At 35.5% G+C, this 27,221-nt stretch overlaps 1 protein-coding gene across 9 annotated transcripts in view; it reads right to left on the reverse strand.

The window, feature by feature from the left end:
* Window positions 1–481: 481 nt before the first annotated feature.
* NEK1 (NIMA related kinase 1) overlaps window positions 482–27,221 on the reverse strand; it is a 46,609-nt gene continuing 19,869 nt past the window's right edge. For 4 of the 9 annotated variants that reach the window (XM_027898498.1, XM_027898499.1, XM_027898501.1 and 1 more), the window contains 19 exons: window positions 27,081–27,212; window positions 23,716–23,818; window positions 20,697–20,780; window positions 20,076–20,159; window positions 17,118–17,195; window positions 16,086–16,181; window positions 15,401–15,574; window positions 13,919–13,984; window positions 13,599–13,833; window positions 12,727–12,879; window positions 11,885–12,070; window positions 11,185–11,305; window positions 10,898–10,980; window positions 9,729–9,946; window positions 7,475–7,629; window positions 6,382–6,593; window positions 4,131–4,264; window positions 3,723–3,855; window positions 482–1,940 (listed from right to left, as the gene is read on the reverse strand). In XM_027898498.1, the coding sequence (XP_027754299.1) occupies window positions 1,927–1,940; window positions 3,723–3,855; window positions 4,131–4,264; window positions 6,382–6,593; window positions 7,475–7,629; window positions 9,729–9,946; window positions 10,898–10,980; window positions 11,185–11,305; window positions 11,885–12,070; window positions 12,727–12,879; window positions 13,599–13,833; window positions 13,919–13,984; window positions 15,401–15,574; window positions 16,086–16,181; window positions 17,118–17,195; window positions 20,076–20,159; window positions 20,697–20,780; window positions 23,716–23,818; window positions 27,081–27,212 (2,461 nt within the window). In that variant the 3' untranslated portion in view covers window positions 482–1,926. The remainder of the gene's footprint in view (window positions 1,941–3,722; window positions 3,856–4,130; window positions 4,265–6,381; window positions 6,594–7,474; window positions 7,630–9,728; window positions 9,947–10,897; window positions 10,981–11,184; window positions 11,306–11,884; window positions 12,071–12,726; window positions 12,880–13,598; window positions 13,834–13,918; window positions 13,985–15,400; window positions 15,575–16,085; window positions 16,182–17,117; window positions 17,196–20,075; window positions 20,160–20,696; window positions 20,781–23,715; window positions 23,819–27,080; window positions 27,213–27,221) is intronic. The other 5 variants (XM_027898506.1, XM_027898505.1, XM_027898504.1 and 2 more) reach the window with 4 other exon arrangements.

Below are 27,221 nucleotides of genomic sequence, written 5' to 3' on the forward strand. Positions count from 1 at the left end.
TTTTTGGGTCCTCCCTTCCTCCAGAAGGAGGGAAGGGTATGATTTGAAAATCAAACCTGAGAAAGGAAATAATGCAGACTCAGCCTTTATTAAAGTCTTTATGGTGTATTTGCTGAATGTCATGGATGATGTAGCTCTTTAAGGTCAACTCTCTGAATAGATTTTGCAGCAGTGAAAAGTGGAATGGAAGAGAAGCCTGGTGAAAAGTTTACTGGGGGAAGTTAAGAAAAAAGAAACAAAGAAGGAAAGGGAATGAGAAGCATCATAGGACAGAACCAGCACAACTTCCAGCAATGATCATACTTTCCTGTCAGATGAAGCAAGAGCTATTTATCAAGTAAATAAGAATATTAAAAAATGCATTAAAGGCAATTAATTATTATTGTGCATTTTATTCTGATTGCAGATTCCCAGGATATCACCGAACTAGAGTAGGTTTGGTCTACTTTTAGGAATTGTATTGGTTTAAAAAAAATAACGCTTTTCAGTGGGCAAAACTTTAATAATGACACCGTAAAACAACTATACAAAAATCATGTACATATTTTGACAGTTTAAATAATAAATACATATATATATATATATATATATATATACTTGATTTTACTTTGTGGAAAAGCAACTTTTGATAGTTTTAGATTGTGACTCACTGTAGCTGAAAAACACCTAAAAACCTATTTTTCTCCAATAGGGCACTTGGAAGTTTGACAGTTCATTGGATTCCCAATAAGAGACTTACTGTAATGGTGAAGCAGTAAAGTTGTTTCAGAGATAATGACTGGAAAACAAGAGAATACCTAATGTCTGCCCTGTATAGAACTGCTTTGACATGAGGAACAAAGAAAAGTGGGTCAGAAAAAAACTGTTTTTTACTTTTGGAGTGGTGGAAACCAAGCTACAATTCAGGATCCAAAAAATGTGAAGTATTACACAGCACTTGGGCCTGCAATATTTCATTTTCCCCTGTGGTTGCTGGAGCCATCCATGAGTGTAACAGTAAGACTTCAGGGACAAACTGGAAGACCCTCACTCCTTTCAATTCAACATTGTGTTCCACTATCATTGACCAGATTACAAAATTCAAGAGAGCTAAATAACTTGGATTTTTGGGAAGGCGATAGGAAGGGGAAGAGGAAGAAAAATACTGGAAAGAAGAGTTTTCTATCTCCAAATGGATTTTACAATCTCAAAAAAACCCCAAGGCATTTCTATGAAGACTTACGTACCAGTCTGCCTTAATTCAGAAGCACATTTAAGATATTTCAGATGCAACAGAAGCCTTCAGCTTCAAAATATGATAAAAGTGAAACACTTGAACTAGACCACTAGATTAAGATGCTGTTAAAATACAACCATGAGGGTCAATAAAACAAAGCAATTTCTTTATGTAGGTGTAAAAAAAAGCGATTTGAAGAGTGTAAGTGAATAGCCAGATGTGGGTACTTCCACAACACAGTAATGCTTCCAGTTGCTTAACTGTACCAGCCAACTGTTGATATGGCAGAAGTTTTAATGGCAGAATTTTAATTATGGGTCTCAGCTTTAAATCAGAATATATACAGGTATTTCTTTCTGTATTTCTTTTGGAATTTGAGACGTTACAGATTTGTTTTTTTTTTTTCTTTTGTTTTGTTGAGGTTTTTGGGTTTTGTTGATTTTCTTGGTTTCTGGGTTTTTTTGTTTTTTTTTTTAAATTAATTTTGGGCACCTAGTATTTAAGGGACACATATGCAAATACACACAAGAGAACTCCATAGATATCTCAGTTTTAAAAGGCATGTTCTTCCTCTTTTTCATACAGTCAACGTTCTTTTTTGAAGTCTTGCCTCTCCTGCCCCATGTTACTCCACTACAATTTGTTATTCAGCTGTGCAGACTTCAGACACTGGTACGTAGTACAGCATTAAGGAATTTCCTGAGTCAGGCTTATTCATCATTACCTGTAAAAAGAGGGAGAGAGACAGTGTGAAAAGGAGAGACACACACAGACACAAAGTCAAGCTGGGGTTACAAAACAAACTAGAAACCACAAGTTAGTAAGCAATAATACAAGAATCCACTAAGTCTGTCACCAATGAGGTGACCGTTACCAAGACTGCCTTGAAGCGCTGTGTGTACAAATATTGAGCATTGTGTCATCTTGGATTAGTGAATTTAGTGATAGTTTCACCTCAAGTGGCCTGCTCCAGTTAGAAAAATCCTCTTAGGAAAGAGCAATAGGGATTTTTTTCTAACTTTTCTTATTTGAAGAGTATAAAGCTTTTGAGACAGAAGCTCATGAAGATGCTTCTGTCTGTCACTTGTCCTCTATTCACCCCTATTAGCATAGGACTTTTAATTTAAATGTCTGAAATGTGAAGAACTACTTTTTTTTTTATTTTTTGTATGCTACCACAGATTTGTAAAATGAAGAATTAGAACGGAACCTATTAAAAATAGCCACTTGTTAATCAGCATTTTGCAAGATGAAAGTTAGCTTATTTTAATAGGATTCACTCAGACAACAGCTTATAATTTATATGCCAACATCTCAGCAAATTTGCATTTAAGCCCTTTAGTACTACTTTTTAAATACCCTTAAGGCAGAGTGGCAAGCAAAAGAAAATGGTGACGCTATAGTAACCATTTTCTTCTTGTTCTATATTGCCAGTCCTTTGGACACCTAAAAAATGAACTACTACAATATATTTTTCAAATTCTGTCATTAAATCAATAAATTGTGGCTGAAAAAAAAATATTTTCAGATATTTCTCTGTCATACTTCTATAACACAGCATGAAAACAACATGGAATTGATTGTTCTTACCGAGCGGTCCTATATCAGTAGAAAAGAAAAATTGGGAAAATGTAATTTGTATTAGAATTTTAAAAAAATTATTATGTTTTTAAAACTAGTTTTAAGACTTTCCCCCCTCATGTATTCACATTCAAAAGCCACAGAAAGCCATACACTTACTTGACTATTTATTCACTGCTATTCCAACACATTTGTAAAAGGATTTAAAAGATGCAGAAAGTACATGTTGGTTAACATGTATTATACATAACTGCAGTTAAATTTTTGACATGAGAGAACAAAAAAAACCCCAAACCCACGCTCTCACTGATAGTGGTCTGTGTGCTCTTTCCATCTGCCTCATAACCTGTAATAAGCTAGCCAGAGCTCCAAAGCAAGATAAATTCTCTTCATGTGTTACTGAGCCACCAACTCAGATAGATGGTACATACACATCAAGGTCTTCTGAAAAGTGATAATTATAAGATAAAGAGACCGATGAAATTTTCAGAAAAGCAGTGATACTGCAACCTGTTAGAAGTAGTGTTTTGGAAAGAACAGTACTATTTTAGCTAAAAGTTCATTAATTCTTAGGATAACATTGTTTTTAATTCTGAAAGTTTTAGTCTAGATTTCCACTTTCTGCATCTGTGTAACTGTTTTATAGAAGTTAAATAATACACTGCGTCTTTCGTAAGGCAATTATTTTTAAAGTTGACTGTACATGTACATTCTGTTAAATCAAAGCGGTCAGCAAAGTTTGCCGTGTTTTGTTGCAGGAATAAAAATACCCTTTGTGGAAAATTTTAATTAATTTAGCCAAAAAATACAACAAAGTACAGATATGTTCTATAATTTGTGATTCTGTGATGTTTTAAAAGTATGTAGTATATGACCAAGAAAGAACATAAGACAAGCCATAACTGCCAGGATACTGTGAGATTACCTTCTTGGTAGGCTCCATCTGCCATTACTAGGTGAAGTATTTTGGCATACAGATGTTTGTGTTCATTTCCAAGAACAGTCTGAACTACGGTTGAACAAATATCAATATTTTCATCTTCATCTTCAAGTATAGCCTAGGGGAAGGGACAAACCATGTTGACAAAATTAAAATGGGTTTAGAATCAAATAGTTCAAATTTATTAAATGCAATTCCTGGTTAAACCCAAAGTTTTCCTCCTTAATCCCCAGACAGGGCATTTTCTCTGTTAATACTTCAGTGTGTCAAAACAGATTAAAAAACTACAGAATATAACTTTGAGTCTAGTCACATAATGCAATAACTGTCACAGCAAACAGCTCTAGGTACTCGTTTCCTAAAATGTTTCCCATTTGATGTTATTCCACAAACCTTTATTTTCTCATAAACTTCAATTAATTTATCAAAGCCTATTTCCTGCTCCAGGTTATATCTCAACTCTTCCAAATGGCTGAAGATACTATCACATTCTTCACATTCACTGGCAATCTCTCCATCACTATTATCTATAAAGAAATAAAACAACAGTAAAAACCCCTCAGTTTTCCTGCATTGTTAATGTTGTTTCTAAGTCCTTAAACTTGATATCCTTTTAATGCGATCAAACAGGTAAGCTCAGCACCACTGGATGATTTTGGCAAATGTTCTGACAACGTGCAAGAAAACAGGAACAGTCTCTTACTTAACAGCAAAGAAATTCCAAATCTGAAATGGGAAGCATCCAGCTACCTCCTCGAAACCCCACTTTGATAGTTACCTATAAGGGTATTCAGATTGAAGGAAAACAAGGTATGGTCTTAAAGCAGAATTTTATTTAGCAAAGTGGGTCAAGTTCCATGCAACCACTCTGGATATGTCTGTGCTAAAACTCATGCAGCCTTCAGTGGCTAACCCACACTAGGGAAAGAAGCTCCTTAATGAAGCAGCTGCCTTCTAGCAAAAAATAAGGACAGGTATATTACAGATCCATTACTTTCTACCCTGAGATGCACCTTGTTCCACGGAGCAAGTCTAAAGAAACCCAGTACTAATTTACAGAGTTCCTCATTCTTTTATGAGTGCATCTCCTTTGTGTAGCAAATTCAGTATGCCAATTAGTGCAATATGAAAAAAGAGAGAAATCACAATAATTTTGCTTATAGGCTACAGAAGCCTTACAGATAGATTCATAACAGTCAAACGTCAGGTAAGTTTAAAAAAAAAGGCTTTTTAAAAAAAAATACAAGATAGAATCCCTATGTAAAATCCCATTACAAAATTCAAACTGGCTTTGCCCAAGAAAAAATACTTTCTTAAATAAGCATTCAAATTAGGAAAGAATTTAACTACCAGGGAAAACCATAAAAATTCTTAGATTTCAGAGCATATACTATCAAACCTTTACATAGTATTGCCTGGTAGGTCACAGACTTCATGAGTTAGTATTAGAACTCTACTACTTCAATTCCTACATATGACTAGTATAAGGTATAATCCTGACCAAATCATATCCTTGATTCAAGCATCAACAATCAAGTCAATAAGAAATTATTAAACTAAAAGCTGTAGATGGGTTAAAAACCCATTAAGTTATTTCTTATCCTCTATTTAACTTCTGGACCTCGAGCAGATTTGGCATCAAGTTCTGTTGTCCATTACCCTTTTGAAGGCTGGCTTGCCTCCCTCCCTTCCTCCTCCAACAATGAAACTTGCAATTCTTATGGAATATCATGGATCAAGAAGGTAGGACACTGACGTTAAACACTAGGACTTGCAACAACAGCAGAATCGCAGACAGTGATTGTATGTTATCAGTGTACAACATCACTGCTGTCAAAAAATGAAAGATACTACCTAATTTTATTTTACCTTAAAGTAATTCTTGGAATGTATTGTATAGATAATATCTTAAAGGTATATTCAAAGACATTCAGTTTGTTTAAAATTGTCTTCAATGAAACAAAAGTACACAAAAAACTATGTTTTAGATTAGTTACTGATTCTCTACATCTTTTTATACTTGTATTTCTAAATGCACTTAATTTTACAGCAGGAGTAAAATACTTGTATTTCTACCAGAATTAAAAAAACAGAACTAAGACTTCAGGACACTGTTATGCATATCTAATGCAAAATGCTAAAAGCAGTAATAAATTTATCTGTCTCATTTTTAGTTTGACTGCATTAATACCTAATTTTGGCAAGGGACAAAGTGAATAATTTCATGTTCCTTTTGACTGCCTGTTAAATTACTTAATTGTAATTTAAGCTGGATCCCAGATACTCCAATCATGTCAATTGTTACTTCTTTTTCACACTTACAGTCATGAATTATTCAAAACATACGATGCACTCTGCCTTTGATCTTCCTTGAAGACAAGTTTTAGGCAACTAGAGAAAAAGGCACTTACTATCACAGCCCAACAAATAGCCAACATTTAATTTGCAATATTCAATATTGGTTAAATGTTGACCTTAACATTCAGAAAGTCTGAATATTATCTGGATTTTTTTAAACTTCTGTATAAAACCTATTAATCAGAGCTTTACTTAATTCTAAGTTTACAAAGCAAAACCATTATTCTGTGTTTGAATTGTTAACACGAATAAGTAACTTATAAAACAGGTATAGGAGAAATGATACCTGACTGCCATTCTTCGTTAAGTGCACTTTCACTGCTGGGGTTATTTTCATCTCCTTCATCCAGCTCAGTACCATTTGTTATGCATTCAATGACATTAGCCTTTAAAGTAGATTCTTCTTCTTCACTGAATTCCTCACTAGGCTGCTCCCTAAGCAATTGTTCCATTGAATCCCGGAGCTCCTGCAAATCTGTATCTGTCTCTCCAAACATACTAAAGGAAAGTGATACAAAGTTCATATAATTAATACTTTACGAGACAAACCCTGTGGAAAGAGCTCATTTCTTTTGTTAAGCAGCAAACTGAAAAGCCAATCTAGCTGGAGGGGAAAAAACGAAACAAACAAAAAGACAGCTATTTGTGACCTCAGCCCAACATGACTACAGCACTGATACCCTTGTATCATGCAAGACCCAGGGAATAAACATCAGCTAAATAGATATCCCACAGTCTCATGAAAAGATGCTAAGTCCTCAATTCAACTTTATATTAGTAAGAATTTCAAAATCTTTGCATTCATGCACTATTATAGAACTTTGGCAAGTATAATTTCCAATCCAGATAAAAATACGTCTGGAGCAAGAAAATGAGATGTGGATCTCATCAGAATAGATATAACAGATTATTTAATCCCTGCAGACTAGCCAAGATGCAGGGATAAGTCAAGACCAGGCTCAGATTTTGAAGCCCCTGAAAGAATTTGGGGGACAAAGAAGGACATTCTAATACAGCAGTAGAGGAGATAAATGAGCAAGATTCCCAGAAAATACATAGAAAGCAAATATTCAAGAAATCTGTATTTCTAGAAGAGCAGTAGCCATCAATTTTGAGCTGCTTCACCAAAATGCAAGTTGCAGAAGCCAGATAGAATAGCATCTTGGATGGAATCTGGGAAGGAAATTCAGAAATCTATTGTATGCAGTCCACCCCATTAGCTTCTCAATTCTCTGAACAAGACTCAAAGTAAAACGGAAATAAAAACAAAATTTTTAAAATCTGAGTAAAAACCCCCATGCTGATCTACTGTGTATAGTGTCTAACCAATCTTGATCTAAGATGCCTGTGAGAATACTTGATAAACTTGATACACTCACATATCCTCAGAATCAGAGGGTCCTTCTTTGGCTTGCTCATCTTCCGTATCATCTATTTCAAGATTATGTTGATGCTGCACATCTGCTACACTGGGAACATCAACTAAAGTTCTGTACAGTCTGTAAAGATCTGGGAGTGAACATGTTCTCAACATCTACAAAAGTAATAGAAATCCTGCTGGGTAACAATACTAAAGAGAGTTCGAGGCTACAAAATACTTTAAAATGAGAATTTTTTCTTTTTCATTTGAAGATCAATTTCAAAATAACAATGTGTACAGCAGAGAAAATGTAACTGTTGAAACTTTGACAAACTGAATTTTACCTCTCGGCTAAAAGGAAAGCACTCCTTCTGCCTTTATGGGTTACAGTGACTGAAAAGCTTTAAGAACATCAAGTGCCATACAGCTCCTGGTTTTGCGTTGATTTATTCACTACCATGACAGCTTACTAAAGAAAAGGAACCTTACAGTAGGTAAAGAATATATGTGCAATTTTTTTACAGTGTATGTATGTCGATCACTTCCAGTTAGACCCATCTTAAGTAGCTGACAAAGGAATATTTTTTAAAATGACACTTCATTATTTCTGTAGGTTAGTCACTGAAAACAGTAACTTTTGTTTCTAGTATATTTCAAAGCAGTTTCATAGCATTAGAAAGTTGTTCAAATTACAATGGTAATTTATTGCAATGAAAAAAAAGCAACATGGAAACAAAACAACTGTTTGCTCAGTGATCTATGAGATCTCTCTTTTAAGAAGTCTAAGAACACCCCAAAAATACTAAATATTCACCACAGTATTAAAAAAAACCAAGAAGCAAGACCTCATCTGCACTAAGAAGTTCTACCAATAAGCAAGACTCCTTCACCGTAGCTCTGAATCCACTCATGGTCATTGTTTGCTCCTAATGAAACCCCCTCAATTTTACTGAACAAAATAGTGTCTCAGCTGCAATTTATACCAGCACAGTGTATTCATATACATGCTCAAATATCAGATCTGTCAGTGCATGACCAGAATTGTCACCAAAGGAATAAATGCCTGTTTTGACCTCTACTATGAAAGACCAACCAAAAGACTGACATTACCCCATATTTGACAGGTATTCTGAAAAATGCTTCTCTTCCTATTAGCTTACTTCTGTTAACCTACAACCTGCCTACAGAGAGGTCACCAACTCTGCCTGCACTGCTCCCTGATAAAGGTTTCTATAGTTTCTAGGTGTGAGCTGCAGCAGAAGTATATTTGGGAAATTCCAGAAAGTTACATTTGCAGGTACTGCCCAGAAGCACTGAGTATCCTCTTGCTGCAACCAAATGAGGAAAGGGAATGTACTGCCCTCTGTCATTAAGTCTGCTGCAGTAGTAACAACAGATCTGTTGCTCTTCTCCAAGCTCTCTGCTATTGTGTGGAGCCCATTCAGTATTGGCAGTGACAATTCTGTGACAAATACTTCTGGCCAAAACACATGCGAAATATGTAGTAACAAGTGACATGCTGAAGCACTTCATATTGATACACTGGAGAACTCCAATTATAAAGCATATCCACTACTTTCCCAAACTGCTAAGGGTACAAAGAATGATCACCTTCCCCCCTACTCATAAGTTAGGTTTTATGTAATCATTGTCTGGCTGCCAGTTAAACAGCTTCATAAACTAAGGAAGTTAATGATACACTAACTCTTGAGAAATGAACACAAGAGTCATAGATCTATTTATAAATAGATTCTACCATCCTATGCTCATTTTCACAGACTGTGAGCTGCCTATGTAGGTGGTCAGGCTTCACAGCCAGAACCTGTGCTAGTAGGTTAAATCCTACAGGAAAAAAAAACAATCACTTGGCTACCAGATACCTTTGCTGACCTGTTCAGTTATTATGTTTATGATCGCAAGGTAGTGCTAAGCCAAAAAACCTGCACAAAAGGGAGAAAGCAGATAGGGCAAGTTAGGAATTTCTTCATGAACTCCCTCAGTTACGGCTCACAGAAGTGGTGGCATTCCTCCACAAACACCCAGAACACAGGATGCTGAATGGTGAAACCAGAGACCTTCACTGCTGCACGAGGCCTGCTGATACCATGAGCACAGTGCAGTACAACTACAGGGCAGACATGGCTAGACAAATACAAACACCTGTTGAAACAGTTATGACATCTGTGCTGACCTCACCCAGCTTCAATAAGAAAGTAAGAATAATACTAGAGAGAAAAAACCCCAAACATTTCTTTTTAGTTTTTTAAACTTGCCTTTGGGTCGTTTGCATCAAAAAGTCCTGTAGAAAGTCCAATCAACAATGAACTTTTGCCTTTATTTTTTGCTGGTGATATGGAACGTGAACGAGGTACAAAAGGCTCTTCCTGTGAAGACTGGGATGACAGAACTGGTGAGGCTGTTGGTACAGCTGTTGGGTGTATCACCCTCTGGAACAAGGGTTCAGCTTGCTGAGAGTCACTGGAACAAGTTTCTAACGTGGTAAAAGAAAGTTTGTTACAAATCTAAAGATATTAAAAACATAAGGCTCTTAAGGAAAAGGTAATTAAAATAACAAAACTAACGAAATTCTCCTGTACAATTAGAGGGAAAAACAGATAGCACTTTAAAAGTATTAATTTTTTTTTTATTATTATAGTATATATATTATAATGTGAAATTTCCCCCTTTTAACTTTCTGAGAATATACAGCCCTCAGATGTAGCCTGTTCTCATGCCTCCTGGTTCCTCATTATCCAGTCCATACCTGAAATTATGGTGTCACCCATTTTCATCTGTTGCTTCTTTCCTTATACTACATTTCTTCAAAGCTATCTCAATATAATTCATCCCAACAGTGGGAATAAACCAAAACAGTTCGCTTAAGCCACCCATAATTAGATGCAATAGTATCACCAATGATACTTGACAGTATTGCCAATGTATTTTCTATTCTACTGTAAAGTATGCAGATCTTCTAAGTTACTTCAAAGACCTCCAAGAACAAGCAATTCTTCTATGCAATAAGGATAAAAGGATTGTCATTAGCAGCTGCTTAAAATATCGAGCTGCAGCTCAATATTAATTTGAGATGTCTACAAACAAAGCAACAGTTTTATTAAGTAAATAATCGGATTTCATAACACATTAAATAGTCATTTTAAAAGGCTGTAACATTCAGAAACCTAAGTATCAGTATGGGCCATTGTCCTGTTCATCTATACACAGTGTAGCTTTACTGTTACTTTTTTTTTTCCCAAAGTGGCAAGCATAATACCCACAATTTGTCTTCCTAATCCATCAGAAATTTGCTTTCTAGAAGCAAGACCTGAAGAAGAAAATGAAAACAAAAACCTGCTCTTTTGGGTTTGAAGAAGTGAGAAGGGAAGCCTCAAGTACCCCATACTGCCAGCCACGGTAAATGGAACAAGAGGCTTCAACTAACCTTCTGGAGCTTCCTTTTGTGTTTGCACCTTGTCAAGTGCTTGTTTCTCCAAAGCTGCCTCATTTATTCTGTCACGTTGGGCCCTATTATAAAACACCACATCAAGGTGAAACAATTTGTAAAAAACAGTCATTACTAAAAAAGTCATCAAGTGCAATAAAACTAACACAGAAGTAGGTGATGAAGCTTTAGCTAAGCTTAACACTTTAACTGACATATCTAAATAAAACTCAGTTAAAGCTCAGTTGTTTGAACTGGATAGAGGGGAGTCAGAATAGAGTACTTACGTATCCTCTTTCTCTTTTACCCACACTTCATTAACAGTGATGGGAAATTCTTTATTCTCCTTACTCCGGTGCTTTTTATCTTCCATTTCCTCCAAGATCTCTGCTTCCAAATCATCAGGTTCTAAAATTAATAAAGTTATTTACCTCATTAAAAATTAATCCCAACCAAGCAAAAAGATGGGAGAGTATACTTAAGATTACACTTAAATCCTTCAGCTTTAATAATTTTTTGCATTTTGCAGAAACAGCTGAAGTATTGTTAGCTTATAAGTTTGTTTCTGATACCAGAAGAGTATCTGAAAACTCCACTGAACCATGCCTTGTAAAATCATGAACATTCCCCCAGACGTCAAAAGGATGCTGGTATCATATGGGGAAAGATTCCAGCACAACTGATATGGAGACACAAACCAAAAAAAAAAAAAGATCAAATCAACAACAAAACATTTGAAGCACTTAAGAACTCCATTTGTACTCTTGAGTTTTCTATAAGCATAAAAAAATGTGGGTTTTTTTTTTGAAATTTACAAAATACATTAGTGAATCAAATTACAATACAGGCATAGAAAGCACCTTGTCCTACCTGAAAGGTGTTAATAAAAACCATCACATTGCTTATGGAAAGATATAAAAGTACACAGGGTCATTGCTTGAATTCAGTAAACAGATTTTAATTAGAATTACTCATGAAATTACTTACCATTTAGTGTAATAGGTTTGCTTTGCACCTGGGTAGGTGCAGCTCTTTTAGATTCTTCTGGTACAGTCACAACAGACTCTGTGACACCAATGGCTACTGAAGACTGAGCTCCAACAGTAGAGAAAGCCTTGTCTTCCTTCTCCTCTGATGAAGACTGATGATCTTCTTCAACAAGTTCTGCAGTACCTAACCGAAAATGATTTTATTATTTAAACTGTGCTTTGACGCAGTTGGTTAATAAACTACAACGTGGCTAATAAGGTAAGTTGAGAATTTTTGTCCCTTTAAAGGAAAACAGAAAAGTTTGCATGCTTTTATTATAGCTATTATAAAGAAGAAGGCTAGAAATATTAAAATTTGAATTTTACTTCCTATGTTATTATTAGTACAAGTTTGTATTTGGAATAAACATTAAGTTCTTTTGTCCTTAGAAACAACAAAATGAAGGAGTTGACCAGAAAAAAAAAAAAAAAATTGCCTGATATGTTAAGCCACCTGCTGACAAGAAGGTTATAGGACCTATCCAATACAACATTCAGTTGATGACAACCTTTTAAAAAACAGACTTGTTGCTATCAAAAAGCAAAGTCCAAGACTTTTCAGCAAAATTAAGATCCTTCCCTTTCAGCACATCCTTCATTATTTCTTACCACTTCACTGAGTTTGAACTATTTTGGGGTCATCCAATATCAGCTTGTGCTGACATTTAGAACTGAGGCAACACCCAGAAGTAGAATGCAACTGTGAAGATAAGAATATGCTTCTATAACTTCAAAATTGTTCTCAGTAGATAAACTGGCAATCTGGCACTTGCAGTGCAGATAATTACCAGCTGTGCTTACCATTTATTACATCTTGTTCCTCAAGTATGTCGGTTTGCAGCTGCAACTCTGCTTCTCCTAGGATCCTCAGGACTGAATCAGTAGGGCTCTTGCCCCAGACTTTCCTGTGGGGTTCACCAATATCTAACTTAATTACTTCCCCCAGAATTTGACCTGTTGGGACCCAAATATAGAAACTTTTATAAATTAGGTTATAGAACAACAAAGAAAAAAAGCAAAAGAAATTTCTTGATCTTCTCACATTCCAGTCCTGTAAAACTACTATGCAATGAAGTAAGTCTGTCACATTCTTAATGATTATTTATTTCTACCATGTGAAACAGACTCTTAGGAAGACATACTGAAACCGGGAAAGAGATCTTCCACCCAAAAGACCAGAGAAAGCAGACAGAAAATTTGAAAAGGCAGTCTTGATTTAAAAAAGGAAAAACCTAAGAGGGGCATGATAGAAGTAATACTTATAAATTGAGAAATATTTTTTTTATTCTACTACTAACATAAAAGGATTTTGAAGTTAAATAAGAAACCTTCATGTATCTTAAATGCTTTTTATTCTTTCCATTAAATTAGTGTCTATTTAAAAGACACTTAAAAAGAAAGCTCAAAGAAAGTAACTATGCATTTAATTAGATAACTATTTGTTGAAATTATGAATTTATTTATTGAATCTCCTGAAAGCCATTTAAGTACTCAGCCTGTGCCTTATTCCTTATCCAAGAGACTACATAACCACCTACTTTTTAGAAGCAGATGATATGTAACTGATAACAAGATAACACTAATAAAGACTACTTGCTTTATAAAAACAAACACTACACATGGCAAAATGATTTACTAGTACCGTAGTGACCAAAAAAAAAAAAAGTACTCACACTCTGTTCCAGAGAGAGATTCTTCCATCGATAACTGAGCTAGAGGAACTACCAACTCAGGTGCCCCAGATTCCCATTTTTTGCGATCTCCTAGAAGTGGCTGGTCACCTTCTTGTTGTTCCTTACCATCTTCAGACCCAGCTGATTCAGGCACATTTTTGAACTCCTTTTTCCCTTTCTCATCTTCTTGGGCTTTCAGATTTTGATTTAATCTTTTCAATATTTCTCGTTTATTCTGAAATAAGGGCCAACATAGGTCACTTAAAATAATGCCTTTCTTAAAAAGAAAACTAAATGAAACTGAATACAATTTGACATACTTGCATTGCAAAATCTGGCTTTTTTATTTCCTCCTCAGATTCCTGGACAGCAGTTACATGTTCATCCTTTAGGTTCAAGAAGCATGAAATACAAAGTAGAAGAATATGTCAGAAAAAAATTATCATAAGAATATTAATAGACATAATAGTGAAAAATCACCTCTAAAACCTTTCCATTGACAAGTGCAGATAGACTGAAACAGAACGTATGGTTATTCTGTTCTTACAGGGCTTTCCATAAGGGCATTTTCCATCTTTGAACCGTTCACTATCTGAAAGTGATGAGCAAATGAATCACTCAGTTTAAACAGACAAGTGAGAGATCAGAGTATGAAAAATAAAGCTAGGTAAGACCTCTACAGCAAGTCACTGTCAAATTCCTATGCTAGAAATAAGTAATTCTATATGAGAACCAAAAAAGTGGCAAGCACAGAGTCAAAGAGTACCTGTGAAGAAAAACAGAAGGGAAAAGAAACAAGGGACATGTAAAATAAACAAACTACAAATTGAAGACAAAAATGCAGAATTTATAATCTTTGTGTACAAGGCTTGTATTCTCCATTTCTGATTGCTCTGTTTGCTAATTTTTAGTCTGTTATAGTCACTGTCATGCATTACTGTAAGACAAACTGTCCACGTGGAAAAAAATGTGCTAATGATTTAAGTATTTGTCAAAACATAATTTATTTTTCCAGCTATCAACTGACATCTTCCAGCATATTACATTCTATACACACTCTTTAGCACTAAGTTTCACTGTATTTCCACAGTCATAGTCTTCAGGGTTGTGTATACCACACTACACTGAAATCTAGAAATAGCTTAGGTAAAAACACAAAAGCTAGCACTCAAATAACCAGAAATTGTGTTAAAATTCTAAATTGTCAAGGTTACACTCAGTTTCTCAATTGTAACTTAGAGTAGTTGAAGTAAACATGTAAGTATTTACAATATCAGGACCAAGAGCATGGAAAATAAAAATTAGGATACTTTTTTAGACAAGAAGAGGCAACACTAACAGATTCACGTATCTTAAGCTCTATCTTCCTGTTATAATCAACACATTCAAACTCACTGAAAACAATTTTTAATACAACACAGTCCTATCATCCAAAATTTATTTGCTCACTTCCGCCAAATCATAAATTCCTTAACTCCTCTCTTTGAGAGGCTGATAAAAATGCTAGAAGTTGATGTCTTCTTCCACTAAGGACTGCCTTGATCAAAATGGAAATTGCAGCCTAGGGTTCATCATAAGCTCTTTCATTCAACACCTGAATTTCAGTTTCAGTGTAAAGATGTATTTCAACACCTTCCAAGCTTTGGTTTCCTTTTAAGATTTTTTCTTCTTTTTTTTCTTTTCCGTAATTAGAAGCAACAAAAGTCCTTAACAATTTTTTTCTACCTAACCTACACGCTTTCAATCCATATTTGCTTTCTCTCCTTTAATTCCACTAATAATTTCTTAGCAAAAGTACCTACCACACCCACTTCCTTCAAAGCATAAGTCATGGAGATGACAGGCGCACCAGGCTTCACTGGAAGCTGGGGCTTAGGAAGAGCTGCTCCAGGCTCTTGTAGCCCATTCACAGGACTACCTTCTGTAGCTTCCACATGAAAAGGCACATTAGGATTCTTGACCCCTTTTGCAATCAGCTGTATAGATTAAACGAAAAAAATTTAAATCAACAAATTAACTTCAAGACTTTGCACAGTAAACACAGTATTACCAATTAGGTTCATGTAATCCTTACAAAAGTACAATAATGCCACACATTTTCATACAAAAGACAACTGCCAACTGCACATGTGAACTACTATCAGTTTATCAGCTTCACACGCTGCTTTTTCCAGTCATAATATTACTAGTTAGACTTGTCACTCTGCAGCATGCAGAAGTAAAACCAGATGAAATACATATTGGTAAGCTACAGAGGATTAATAAAATACTTGAGGTGATCCTAATAATTCTTAGGTTTGATGTTCTTAAATTCTTCATGCAAGCATACCTAAGATTGGGCTTCTGAACTCTGCCTGACACAAGATACTCTCTTCAGTTTCAGAAGACTAATTATCTCATCTTGAAAAATCACAGTAGAGGATTTTAGTTATACAAAGACATGGCCCTTCATACTATGACTGCATGTAACAGGATTTATTTTCTTACATGTTCTTCCCAGGCTCTTTTCTCTCTTTCATAAGCTTCTTTTCTCTTTCGCTCTAACTGTTCCTTCAGAACTGCTGCTCGAGCATTTGCCTGGGCCTACAATAAACAAGTAAAAAAATTACCAACTTACAATCATTAGCAAGCTATTTCATGGAACATTTTAAGAAGAAACATTCTTGCATTACTTATCTTCCTCTCACTTACTACTGTATAGACTGTGAAAGGAGCACTCTACTGACAGAATCACCTCACAACAACTGATCTTTTATGCTGAAATAATGGCAACTCCTCAAAATTTAATTACAGTTCTTGATTTGCAGGGTTATATTTTTAGCGTACAGAGTTATCTTAAACAGAGTAATGTAAAATTAGAGTCTCTACTCAAAAGTAGCTTTGAAGCCTAATGCATTAATCACAAATTATTAAATATGCAGTTTAAATTTCACCAACTTACTCAAACACAAAAAGCTTCAGTCGCTGTTTCACCTCCAGTTTTTGGGTTGGGCATAAGATTAGCTTGTTTTTTGATATCAGAAAAACACATGGAATAAAGTTCCAAACACTGCATTTCTGCGAAATGGTTTTAAGTGTTACTTCATCACAGGGTTATATAGCTCATGTTCCAATCCACATGTAGCCCATATAAAGAGTCTTGCCTTCCATTACTCTTTCAGTAAAATAAGGTGGTCGTTTCTTAGGGTACATCTTCCTTTCCCCTTCAGTCTCAAAAATGCTATTTTAGTTGTACCAAACTGCCTTTAGGACTAAAGCTATGCCAGAGATAAATCTCAAAGGCAGGGATAGGGAAAATCCTTGACTTGCAAGGATAGACTATGCTATATTTCAGCATATTTTAAAATTATTGAGATTAAACAGTTGAACAGAGTTGTTTCCTAAATACAGTTTGGAAAAACCCGTCTTGTAGTGGATATATAACAAACTATTGACAGCAAAGCGAAATGTAAGAAAGTTCATGAGATCTGAAACAATTCTGAAAACAGTAACTTCCATGTCCTCCCATTCCACAATTACCTTCTGTGTTTCTATCTTTTTGCGTTTCAGTTCTGCTTCCTCACTCGATTCTTGTCCATCAGAACTGGCAGCTTCACTCTGCAAAGGAAGAGTCCTCAGAAAATTATCATTAGTTCATGTATTTAAGAGCTGAGTGATGTGACTACTCAGAATATTTAAATTGACTGTATGACTAACATGGGTTATAATTTCACTGGGTAACTCCTCGCTGAAATGCAATGTCGGACAGAACTTCATCTTTGAGATTGGTGGGGTTTTGTTTATTTGTTTGGTTTTGGGGGAGCATTGGTAATATGCTTCTTGTTGCAACAAAAGTGATGTAACAGTGCTGGGTTCTCAGCTGACACCCCTCATCACTCCTGTATGTTCTGCAGGTGAGGTATCTAAGAAAGGTTGGATGCTCTAGCATTTCAGTTTTGTTCACTGTATGTGCTTAAAAAAACCCATGGAATGGGGGGGTCGAAATGGTAACAAATGAGAATATAAAAGGTCTACCTGTGAAATCTCGGTTTCCAATCTCTCTCACTTCTTCCAATGGCCTCTGCATACTTCTATTTAGAGACTGTTAGTCTGACAGTACCACGCAACAAGGTTCTGATAGGAGCTTTTTATTGCTCATGCCCAACTTATACTGACCTTTTATTTTAAATAAACTTATTTAGAAGGCCTAATTTGGCAAAACACAAGCAAGAATTCTAGGTAATTTTTAAAATGAAAATTGAGAAACTAAGATCATGCCCACATTGGTTTCAGCCAGATAACAGAAAAGAATGATGACTGGAAAGAACACTGGAAACAGAAAACTTCATGAAAATAATCTGGCACTGTTCATAGGCAAAGGAATGAATATTCATGTATTGTATATAAAATAAGATTCTATACAGTAGAAGTGATTCATATAAAATTGTCAATCAACAATAGGAAATAAACGTATCTGTGACAAGATTTAGTCTGAGATGATGTTCCTCTACAAGTGAGCCTCCGCAGGTCATCAAGAAACAAAAACCCTCCTAAACTTGGTCTCTGAATTCTGAAAATGAGTTTATGCCTCTTTTCTGGAAAGATATTAATCTGTTCTCTGTCCCTTTGTAGCTGGCATACCTCCAGGGTCATACACCTTCCCCAGGTAAGATACAGCCATGGGAAAGGAAGTTAGGTTCCTGATAGGCCTAATAAGCCATACAGGGAATGTCATGGTCACAGTAACAGTACTTTTGTTTGATTTTACCAGCACAAGCTGATTAGGCCTCCAGATAAAAGAGGTTTCTGGAGAGTACTTTTACTTCTGCAGTTAACCACACTAAAGGTAGATCGTGGGTGCTCTTGATTTTGAGAGGAAGCGTTGCAGCTGCTTGGTGAAAAATCTGAAATAACACCACAGTAATGGCTCTAAACTGGTAACATTTTAACACTGTCCTTGGTATTCTAAGAGTACTCACGATCAATGTAAGATTTTGTAGGGCTGTGCATGGAGACTACTAATCCCACTGCAGCTGTTTCGAAGCTTGTCCAAAACAGCAGAGCAGACACAGAGTGAAATTAGCACCAAATGCAATTAACATCATGGGCTTCTGGTGCTCAGTGTTTTATGTGAGTCAGAGCTAGTGATGAACTTCACTGACCAGCTCCTACAGTGACTTTGTAGACTTAAAAGACATTGATTTTCCTCATGCTCCTTAAGACACAGGAGAACAGCCCATATTGGTCCTCTGCCAGACACAGAATCCAGCACATCTTATTAAAGCCTGCATAGTCTTCTCAGGTAGAAACATACATAACTTCTTGCCTTGGATCATTCATTTTAGATTTAGAGGGGCATGGGTTCCTCTTTAATGTGCTAAAGAAGTTTTGAACCTCAATCAAAAGATTGAATTTGCTTCTCTTGTGTCTCACCAGCGAGATGCAATCAAGGTTAAAGAAAATAAACCAATTCAAAAGTCACTAATGCAGGAAAAAAAATACAGTATTTTAGCATGGAAAAAAAAAATCCCAACCCCAAATCTACAGCAATGTGGAATTCTCTTTAGCTAGAATAGTGATCCAAAGAAACTGAGTGGCACTGAGAATGCTCTTTTATGTCCACTCACTATAAATAAGATGTACGAAAGCACTTAATCCAGGTGCTCAAAGTGGATGGGTGGGGCAGGAATGTTCATCTAGCTTTAAATCACACTGTACAATGTGAACATATAAGCAGATAATCACTTGAGGAAGGCTAAACACTATTAATACAAATGGACAGGAAGGGGAAAAACAAAGAGGAATACAAGATTACACAGCAGGTTAATGAAAAGATGGAAACAAACTGTGGACCATTTTTACTACACAGATTGCCTCTCTAATGAAACTTTTTTTAAAACAAATAAATGGATTGCTTCCAAGGGTGCCTTGGATTATTCATTTGACATCTTACTAAGTTTTTGTTCTGAATCTACTTTATGAACATCTTATTTTGGTTTTCTTGTATTACAAATATATTTTTGAAAACTGATGTTTGAAAAAAATATTAATTAAACTGAGCTCATGTCAGAAATTTCTAGCTTTAATAAACAACTACAGAATGTATAAAGACCATCGCTTCATACTCATTCTGTGTGAGCATTGTTAAAAAGGGAATTCTGGAGAAGCTCCCATAAATAAAAGCAAATAAATATAAACATGCTAGTGCTTGAGAAATTTATATGTAAAATTCAGAAATTCAGATGTAACCTTATGCTATCTTGTTTTTAAAACGTTGGTAGTTAAGAGGCACTGAAGCTGCACTCTCAGCACTGAAATAATAAACAGATTTTGCATATTCTGGATGAGATGAAAAGACATTAACTGTGGAACAGAATTAAATGTCTAAAATATTTGTCTATATATAAAACTGCCTAGAACAAAAGTCTTCCTGAAGGGATAAAATAATACATCCCACAGCCAACTTCCATAAGTATTTAAGATTATTTTTCAACCAACCTTCTCTCCACGAAGTTTTGCTCTAATCTGTTGGCGTTCATTAAAGTTTTGTAGTCGGATCTGTCTCAATCTTGCCAAATATTCCTAAGGTAAAGAAATTAAATAAGTTTAAGCTATATGGAAACTCTCTCCAGTATGGTTAACTTAAAATACATCAGATTCATCAAAAAAAATGAGTGACCCGTCCCCCCCACTACTGCTATCACCATATTAGCATTTACTAATCTCCAGAAAAAACTCTCATGTAATGAAAATATATAAAATCAGAATGAATGCTTCCCAGTACTAAGATATTGCTACATTTTATATCATTGAAGGCTAGGAAAGGTTGTATTTATCACTACACGATCAAGATAAACAGTCATACCTAAATGTATGCACATTCAAGAACCTCTCTGAGACAGACGAATGTAAACAACTATTATTTTGATTATTTAAAAAAACAAAACAATTGAACACACTCAAACTTCAGAACTTTATACAGAAAATTACTTTCTAGGAATTTAGAAAGCCCTTTGATTTTTTTCACAGATGGAACCATGCAGGGAAACTGGGCACAACGAAGGTCAAAATGGTACTATTTGTGTGATGAGCAAAGTGGCAAACATGCGGCAAGCATACCTCTTCCTCCTTGTTTCTGGATTTCCTTCCTCTTGCAGAAACGGGCCTGCCTCCATAGGTATCTGCCACGTTTTGCAGTGTACCCTGTTTGCCATTTAAGGGTATCAAATTTAAGGTGGCTGGGGCAGTGAAATTATCTGCTTTATCCAATAACTGTTCACTTACAAGAAACCAAATCCATGAATGATCTGCAGATGTTCTGCAGTAAACCGATAATGCCTTTTCATTTTCATGACACATATGACAGCAGCAACTAAAAATCCTGAGTGGCCAAAGAGAGACTAGAGCTTTAAGAATATAGTTACCTTCCCCTGCACTTCTTATCTTCTCAAGCTATGCTAGAAAACCTAAATTGTGATGGGCATGAGTTTTTCTGTGTCTGGATTATACACATACAAATGGTGGCTCAGGGTTGGAATTTCTGCCATAGTTGAGACAAGCCTAAAATAAAGAGTGGAGTCTTTATATGTTCTTTGATGAAGCTTTTTTTTCCACGATGATGCCTTTTTTTAAAAACATACTACACGTTGCAAACTCAAAAATCTAATAAAGCCCTTAATGCACACATCACACCTAACAAGCAGTGCTGAATGCCTAGTACACTGTATAGTCTTGGTTCACGTGATGTGCTCTGTGACCTAACTGTCACCCAAAAGATTTCAACCTTCAAGGAAGTTCTATACAAAACAGTACAAGAATCATTTAACTCCAGGTTTCCTCCTTGGATTAAAATAAAAAATACTTGAATTATTTTATTCGTGATATGCCATAAACCTTTGCTGAAGGGGTTAAAAAAATCCTTGAGTTGCTAGCTCAACCTACAATAAAGACAGTAAGAATACATGCGATAGGTCTTCTGCCTTATAAAATGCCAGGGCTTTAGCTTTCTCAAGCTTAAATATAGAGAACCATAGGAAAGTAAATACTCCAGTTAAGTTCTTGATAGGGAGAACTGAATCCAAATACTCTGGGGTTAAATAATCTCTCAGATTGAGTAAAACCAATAGCTCAAGGAAACAGCACATGTGCTACTTTGGTTAAGTGACTGGGGGATCAGAGAACAAATCAAAAAAAACATCTTGTGGATAAGAAGTTCCTATACATTCATGAGGGCTCCATGCATGCTGCTTTCAGCTTAAGCATCAAGTCATACAAAATGGAAAGGAATATTTTTCATATTCACTTCTGCAGAAAATATTTCCTTTTTTTTTTTTTTTTGTTTAATTTTTTACTGCATGCTCTCTTACAAAAGCTTACTGACACTATTCAAGGAATTTCATTGTTCTTTGTTCTATTTTCATTACTAATGGGGATTTGTATCACCCCTATTGGACAAGAAAGAAACTGGAAGCAAGATTTTCGAGAACTGATTTTCTTTCTGTAGATTGTTAACTTTTACTCATCTGCCTACATTAAAATTTTCAAAGACAAGGACTCATGTTTTACAATGCCACACAGTTACACTGAAGTAGCAAATTAGGTCAGCAGCTGTCTTACAAAAGAGACGTCTGAAAGCATCATCGACTGAACTACTGAATCAAGCTTTAGACTCTCAGTTGAAAATTAAAATTGACAGCAGCTATATTTAACAGAAGCTGGGTAAATCAGTGCCACTCATTTGCCTTACAAGTCTTTATCTGACAAAAGGCTGCCTACCAGCTGATGATTTCTCCTCTCAGATCAACACTGCCCAGACGACAGTCCCATCCCTATATGAGAACAACTGCCAGCTAATCAAATTATTTTCCTGCACAAATAGAAGGAAGCTGCTGAGAACTTCTGCCTTCAACGGATTTGCTACCTTGTCTTGAAGTTGTAAGTCTTAAACATCTGGGAGTTACTTTTTTAACTGTTCAGTAACCTCTCAGTTTTATTACAGAAGCCATCTAAGAATAAAACGTTTGGGCTCAGTCGAACACAGTAGAGAAAACTGAGAAACATTAACCTGAACAGTTGGGTATCCTGCACTAATTGATCACATTTATTTCAATGCCAATGAAGTCAAGCACAAAATGCTATGGACTTGTCCAAGAAGAAACAGTCTTAACAAGAATTATTTATTTTTTCAAAATTTTTTATTGGTCTTGAAGGTTTTAAAAATAGAACCATAATTTTAGAGAGGAAGACTCTTCATTTAAAACATATATACTAATCTGATGATACTTCACCATCAAAGCACTGAATCAAAGTATCTAAGAATTCCTTACTGTAAGTGAAATAATTTCTGACATTCAGACCTGGCTGTAAATCAACCTGATTATCAGGTATAACTCAGGAGACGCTTCTAGAAATCTGCAGTTGGTCTCATCTCACGGCAACTTCAGCACACTCAGTTTAATTTCAGCAGCTGACAGAGACATTGTCACTCTATTGTATATGAACAGTGTGGAAAAGCATTCAGAACACAAAACTCTCCACGTTATGAAAATATATAGTTCAACCACACAAAGTCCTAGTGCAGATGAATCATTTCCAATATATGTTTTAAACTTCTTAAAGGAATACTGAATTTAGAACCATAAGCATAAAGAACATTTTGTGACACAGTATCTACCACTTAATCCCTGAAGAACAAAGGTTTTATAAAGGTCAACGCTGACAAATATGGATGCCTTTATAATACCTTTTCAATAAGCAGAATGTATTTTCCTAAAATACACTATTTTGTCTGATCAGTTTAATTAAACTTCATTTTACATTCAAGCTACGGTATAACACATGAAGTTTAATTTTAACCAAAGTCTAAAGCTATGAACAGAAAAAATGCAAATGAAGGTAGACAAATGCAAACAAAGGTATTTCCCTCTGTTTATAAGTTTATAGTAATGAGAAATGTATTGCAAAATTATTGCACATTTTATTAAAATTAGCAACAAAATGCAGAAAACTTACCTCCCATTCTCCTCTTTTTAATACTTAAGGAAATTATTTAGTCAGTATTTCATGGTTATGATGCTACTTCAAAGACTCATAAAGCATGCTGAAACACTAATATACATAGGAAGACCAGATTTCATACCATGTGTCCTTGAGCTCTAGCTTTGTTCTCCATGGCTTCTCTCTTTCGTTGCCAGAATTCTTCGACTTGCTTTGCTCTATCTGTAGCTATCCATCCTTTTTGCCTGAGTAATTTCAACATAGCAAGATGAAAGTGTCTGAAATATGACACTCTAAACATCCTCCCCGCCATTTATTCCAACTAGAACACACACAGAAAAAAAAACAACTTCCTACAAGAAAGGCATCTTCAAAAAATGCCTTTCATCAGCCAAAATACAAGTCAGACTGCCACACAATGGAGAAAAACAGGCTTGGTAAGTTTGAAGAACAATTATAAAAAAATAAATCCAAACCACTGTTTTCCTTCAAAATACTTGTCATCAAAACAAAAATGAATGTGAAAACACAATCTTGGTGTGTTTAATTCTGAAAGTACCTCAGCTTGCCTCATTATTGTTATCATTTGTGAAAAAGAAGACTCCTTCGAGATTTCCCTTCAGACATGAGCAAGAACTCACACACAAGCCAATCAGTAAGGTCAGTACTGCAACAGCCTTTCAAGACTGTCCTATATTTGGAGTAAGAGCTTCTACCACTTGGATATTATCAAGTACGGTGCTACTATTCTTAGTGTTCTGGCAACTCCTTTTGGGCAATCCTGGGAGATCTTTTGTTTGTTTTCAAAGGGGCTGTGAAGGAGTTTTTCTACCTTAGAATCAGCCATGACGAGAGGGTTGTTTTTTGACAAGTTCCACCCCAGGTCAGGGACCTGCTTGGGTTGACAAGGTGGCTGTGTTGAAGTTACCATAACTGAGCATCCAGCAAGTCTACGAGTACATGCATAACATTGCTTCATAAAGGAACCAGTTTCTGACAAATTGGTTAGGAGTGGACTCAGAGGAAGTTTTGTATTAAAAAAAAACCCACCAACACTGAGAAACGGTGTAAAATATTCTAACAAATAATAAAATGATGTGGTCTTTCCAAGGTTTCCCTGGGCTCCTTTAAGTGAGGAATATTGGGGGTATTCAACAACAAGCAGGAAGAACTTGGAATAAGCTGATAGCAACAATACATCAGGCTGAGTCAGTTAAAGAAAGAATAATTTTGCAATATAGAAAGCTATTGCTACCGATTCATAAATTAATTACACACTAATTAAAATCCTTGCATTTTATTTTTTCTTCCTCCCACCCTCTACACAACAAGGAAACGAAAATTCATCCATATGCTACGATTCACTAAAAGGAAGAGAGAGATAGAACTACCTTAATACAATAAAACAAACCCTGTAGCTGCTCTGAAAAGGCAAGACAATCCAGACAGGTGTTACTGGTAAAGAAACAAGCACTTGATACTCTTTGTATACGCATACCTGACTCACTACAAGGTTTTCACTCTAGCTTTTAATTATGTATGAACTCAGGTGGTGGATAGTGAAATCCAACCAGTGTTGGAGAAGGGGTGCTTCCCAAGCAAAACCAAACAAAGCCAAACCTATTTGTCTCAAGCCAAATTCACAGGAAAAACTTATTTCAACTACATTTTAGGATGGTTTTTCCTACTCTAAAGCTGTGACTCGTTTCACTGAACATTTAACCTAGATGCTGCACTTCTGTCCAAAAGACAATTTTAAAAGACTGTTGATGCTGAATATACTTAGCTTTATATTAGTGGTAGTGTAATCAGAAAGACTGTAACTTGAAGATTTTTCAGCTTCTCTAATATTTGCTCTTAATTACCTACCTTTAACATAGTTATTTAAATTTTTCATTTGAGCTAAACATCACGAACACTTATTTTGCCTCCAGCTGAAAAAATAAAGTGTAGGACAGAAATACTGCTAGACTAGCTATGATAATAAAATTGCTTCTAGATAATAAAATACAAATTCTTAACACATTTAAAATGCTAAGAAACCTCAATTAAGGCTAAAGGTAATTCAATTTATAAACAGAAAACCCCCCAATCTCTCTCTGTTTTGAAACTTCTGCATAGTATTTTCATTGAGTGCTTCCAAATTCATGTATTCAAGAAATACTGAATTGATTTCTCTTCCTGATCTCCATGTTATTCGTAATTTGCAGCCCTCTGCTATAGTTTCTCTCAATTTTAATACCTTTAAAACAGTTTACCCAGCTGTAGACAAGTATCATTTAATATTGCCAAATGTATGAGGCAAACTGTTTACTAATCTAGGCAAGATCTGGGGATTGCGCACTTCGTGCAATGCATTGAGAATAAATACAGGAGTATGGAAATACACATATATTTAATTTACATTAAATTAAATTACATTACATTAAAGTACAGCTGGCAAAATACACCTTCTAGTATTGCATTGTGCCAGGAAGAATTTTAATTAGCTTAAATTACTACAAAGAAAATAAAATATATCTCGTAGCTTTCAAAATTGTACCACCAGTGTTAAACGTTATGTTATTGCTGCAAATTTAAAAATAGTAAAAAATCTGTAAAAGCAAATTTATATTATATTAGAATATAAAACTGAATAAAATTATTTCAGAAGAACAAATGTTTTCTTTGTCTTCCTATTCCTCACATTAACTCCATTTATTTCTTTCTCCATGGCATGGCTCTGCAGAAGTTCAAATAATGCAGGAGAAAATTTGTCCCTCTAGGAAATTTAGTTAGTAATGCTCATGTACTAAACCTCCAGAAAAACAGTATTCTCATGTTCACTGGCCACAACTGTGAACACAGTTCTTTAGGCAATGATAACAAATATGAAGGAGAGCAAAGAAGTTTTGAAAAGGTATTTGAAAGAGTAAAATTACTTGTTTACAATCCTTTCATAGATAAAAATACTCAGTTTACAGTAATTAGAATTAGATATTCTAATTTGATATCAGAATACTTAATTGTAACATCTGGCATTCACACCTCAATGAAGAAAGCTCCTAGAAGTTTTCCAGTGATCAATACACAGGAGCTACCAATTCTGGGATCAATCTAGACGCTTTCCTATGCTACAGTGTCAAACACTTAGGTGTCAGACAGGAAGACAGGAAGAGTGAGATGACAGGAAAAGGAAGCATCTTCTCAGGTAACACAAAAAGTGGAACTACGAAAAAAGCAAAGGAGGAGGCTTATGTTGTTATCTGCAACCACATTAAGCCAAGAATTTTGTCTGAAATCTAGTTAAGCTATATTTTCTTAGGAAACCATTTTTTCCACTATTGGAGAAGCCAAGGTCTCCACTGGTTCTAAAAGAGTTGTGGTCTGTGAGGGACTAACACACAAACAGACAGCACGTTACCAATGGATAAAAGTGATTTTGAGATATGTCCAACTACTAAATGATACCAGACAGAACAAGAATCTAACACGTAAGGACAGATTTATGGATTAGCATAGTCCAACCTGTTTGCACTGGCTTGTTTAGTCACCTCCTTCAATCTTTTCACTTTTTTCCTAACTGCACCAAGCTCAGGTAAATGGTGATGACCTGCAGGTCCCCTAGGAACTCCTGGACGTGTTCCAGGTGGAATTCCTCTGTAGATA

This window comes from Empidonax traillii, unplaced genomic scaffold, assembly GCF_003031625.1.
Source record: "Empidonax traillii isolate 1590-97213 ecotype Southwest subspecies unplaced genomic scaffold, ASM303162v1 scaffold600:size394560, whole genome shotgun sequence".
Lineage (NCBI taxonomy): Eukaryota > Metazoa > Chordata > Aves > Passeriformes > Tyrannidae > Empidonax > Empidonax traillii.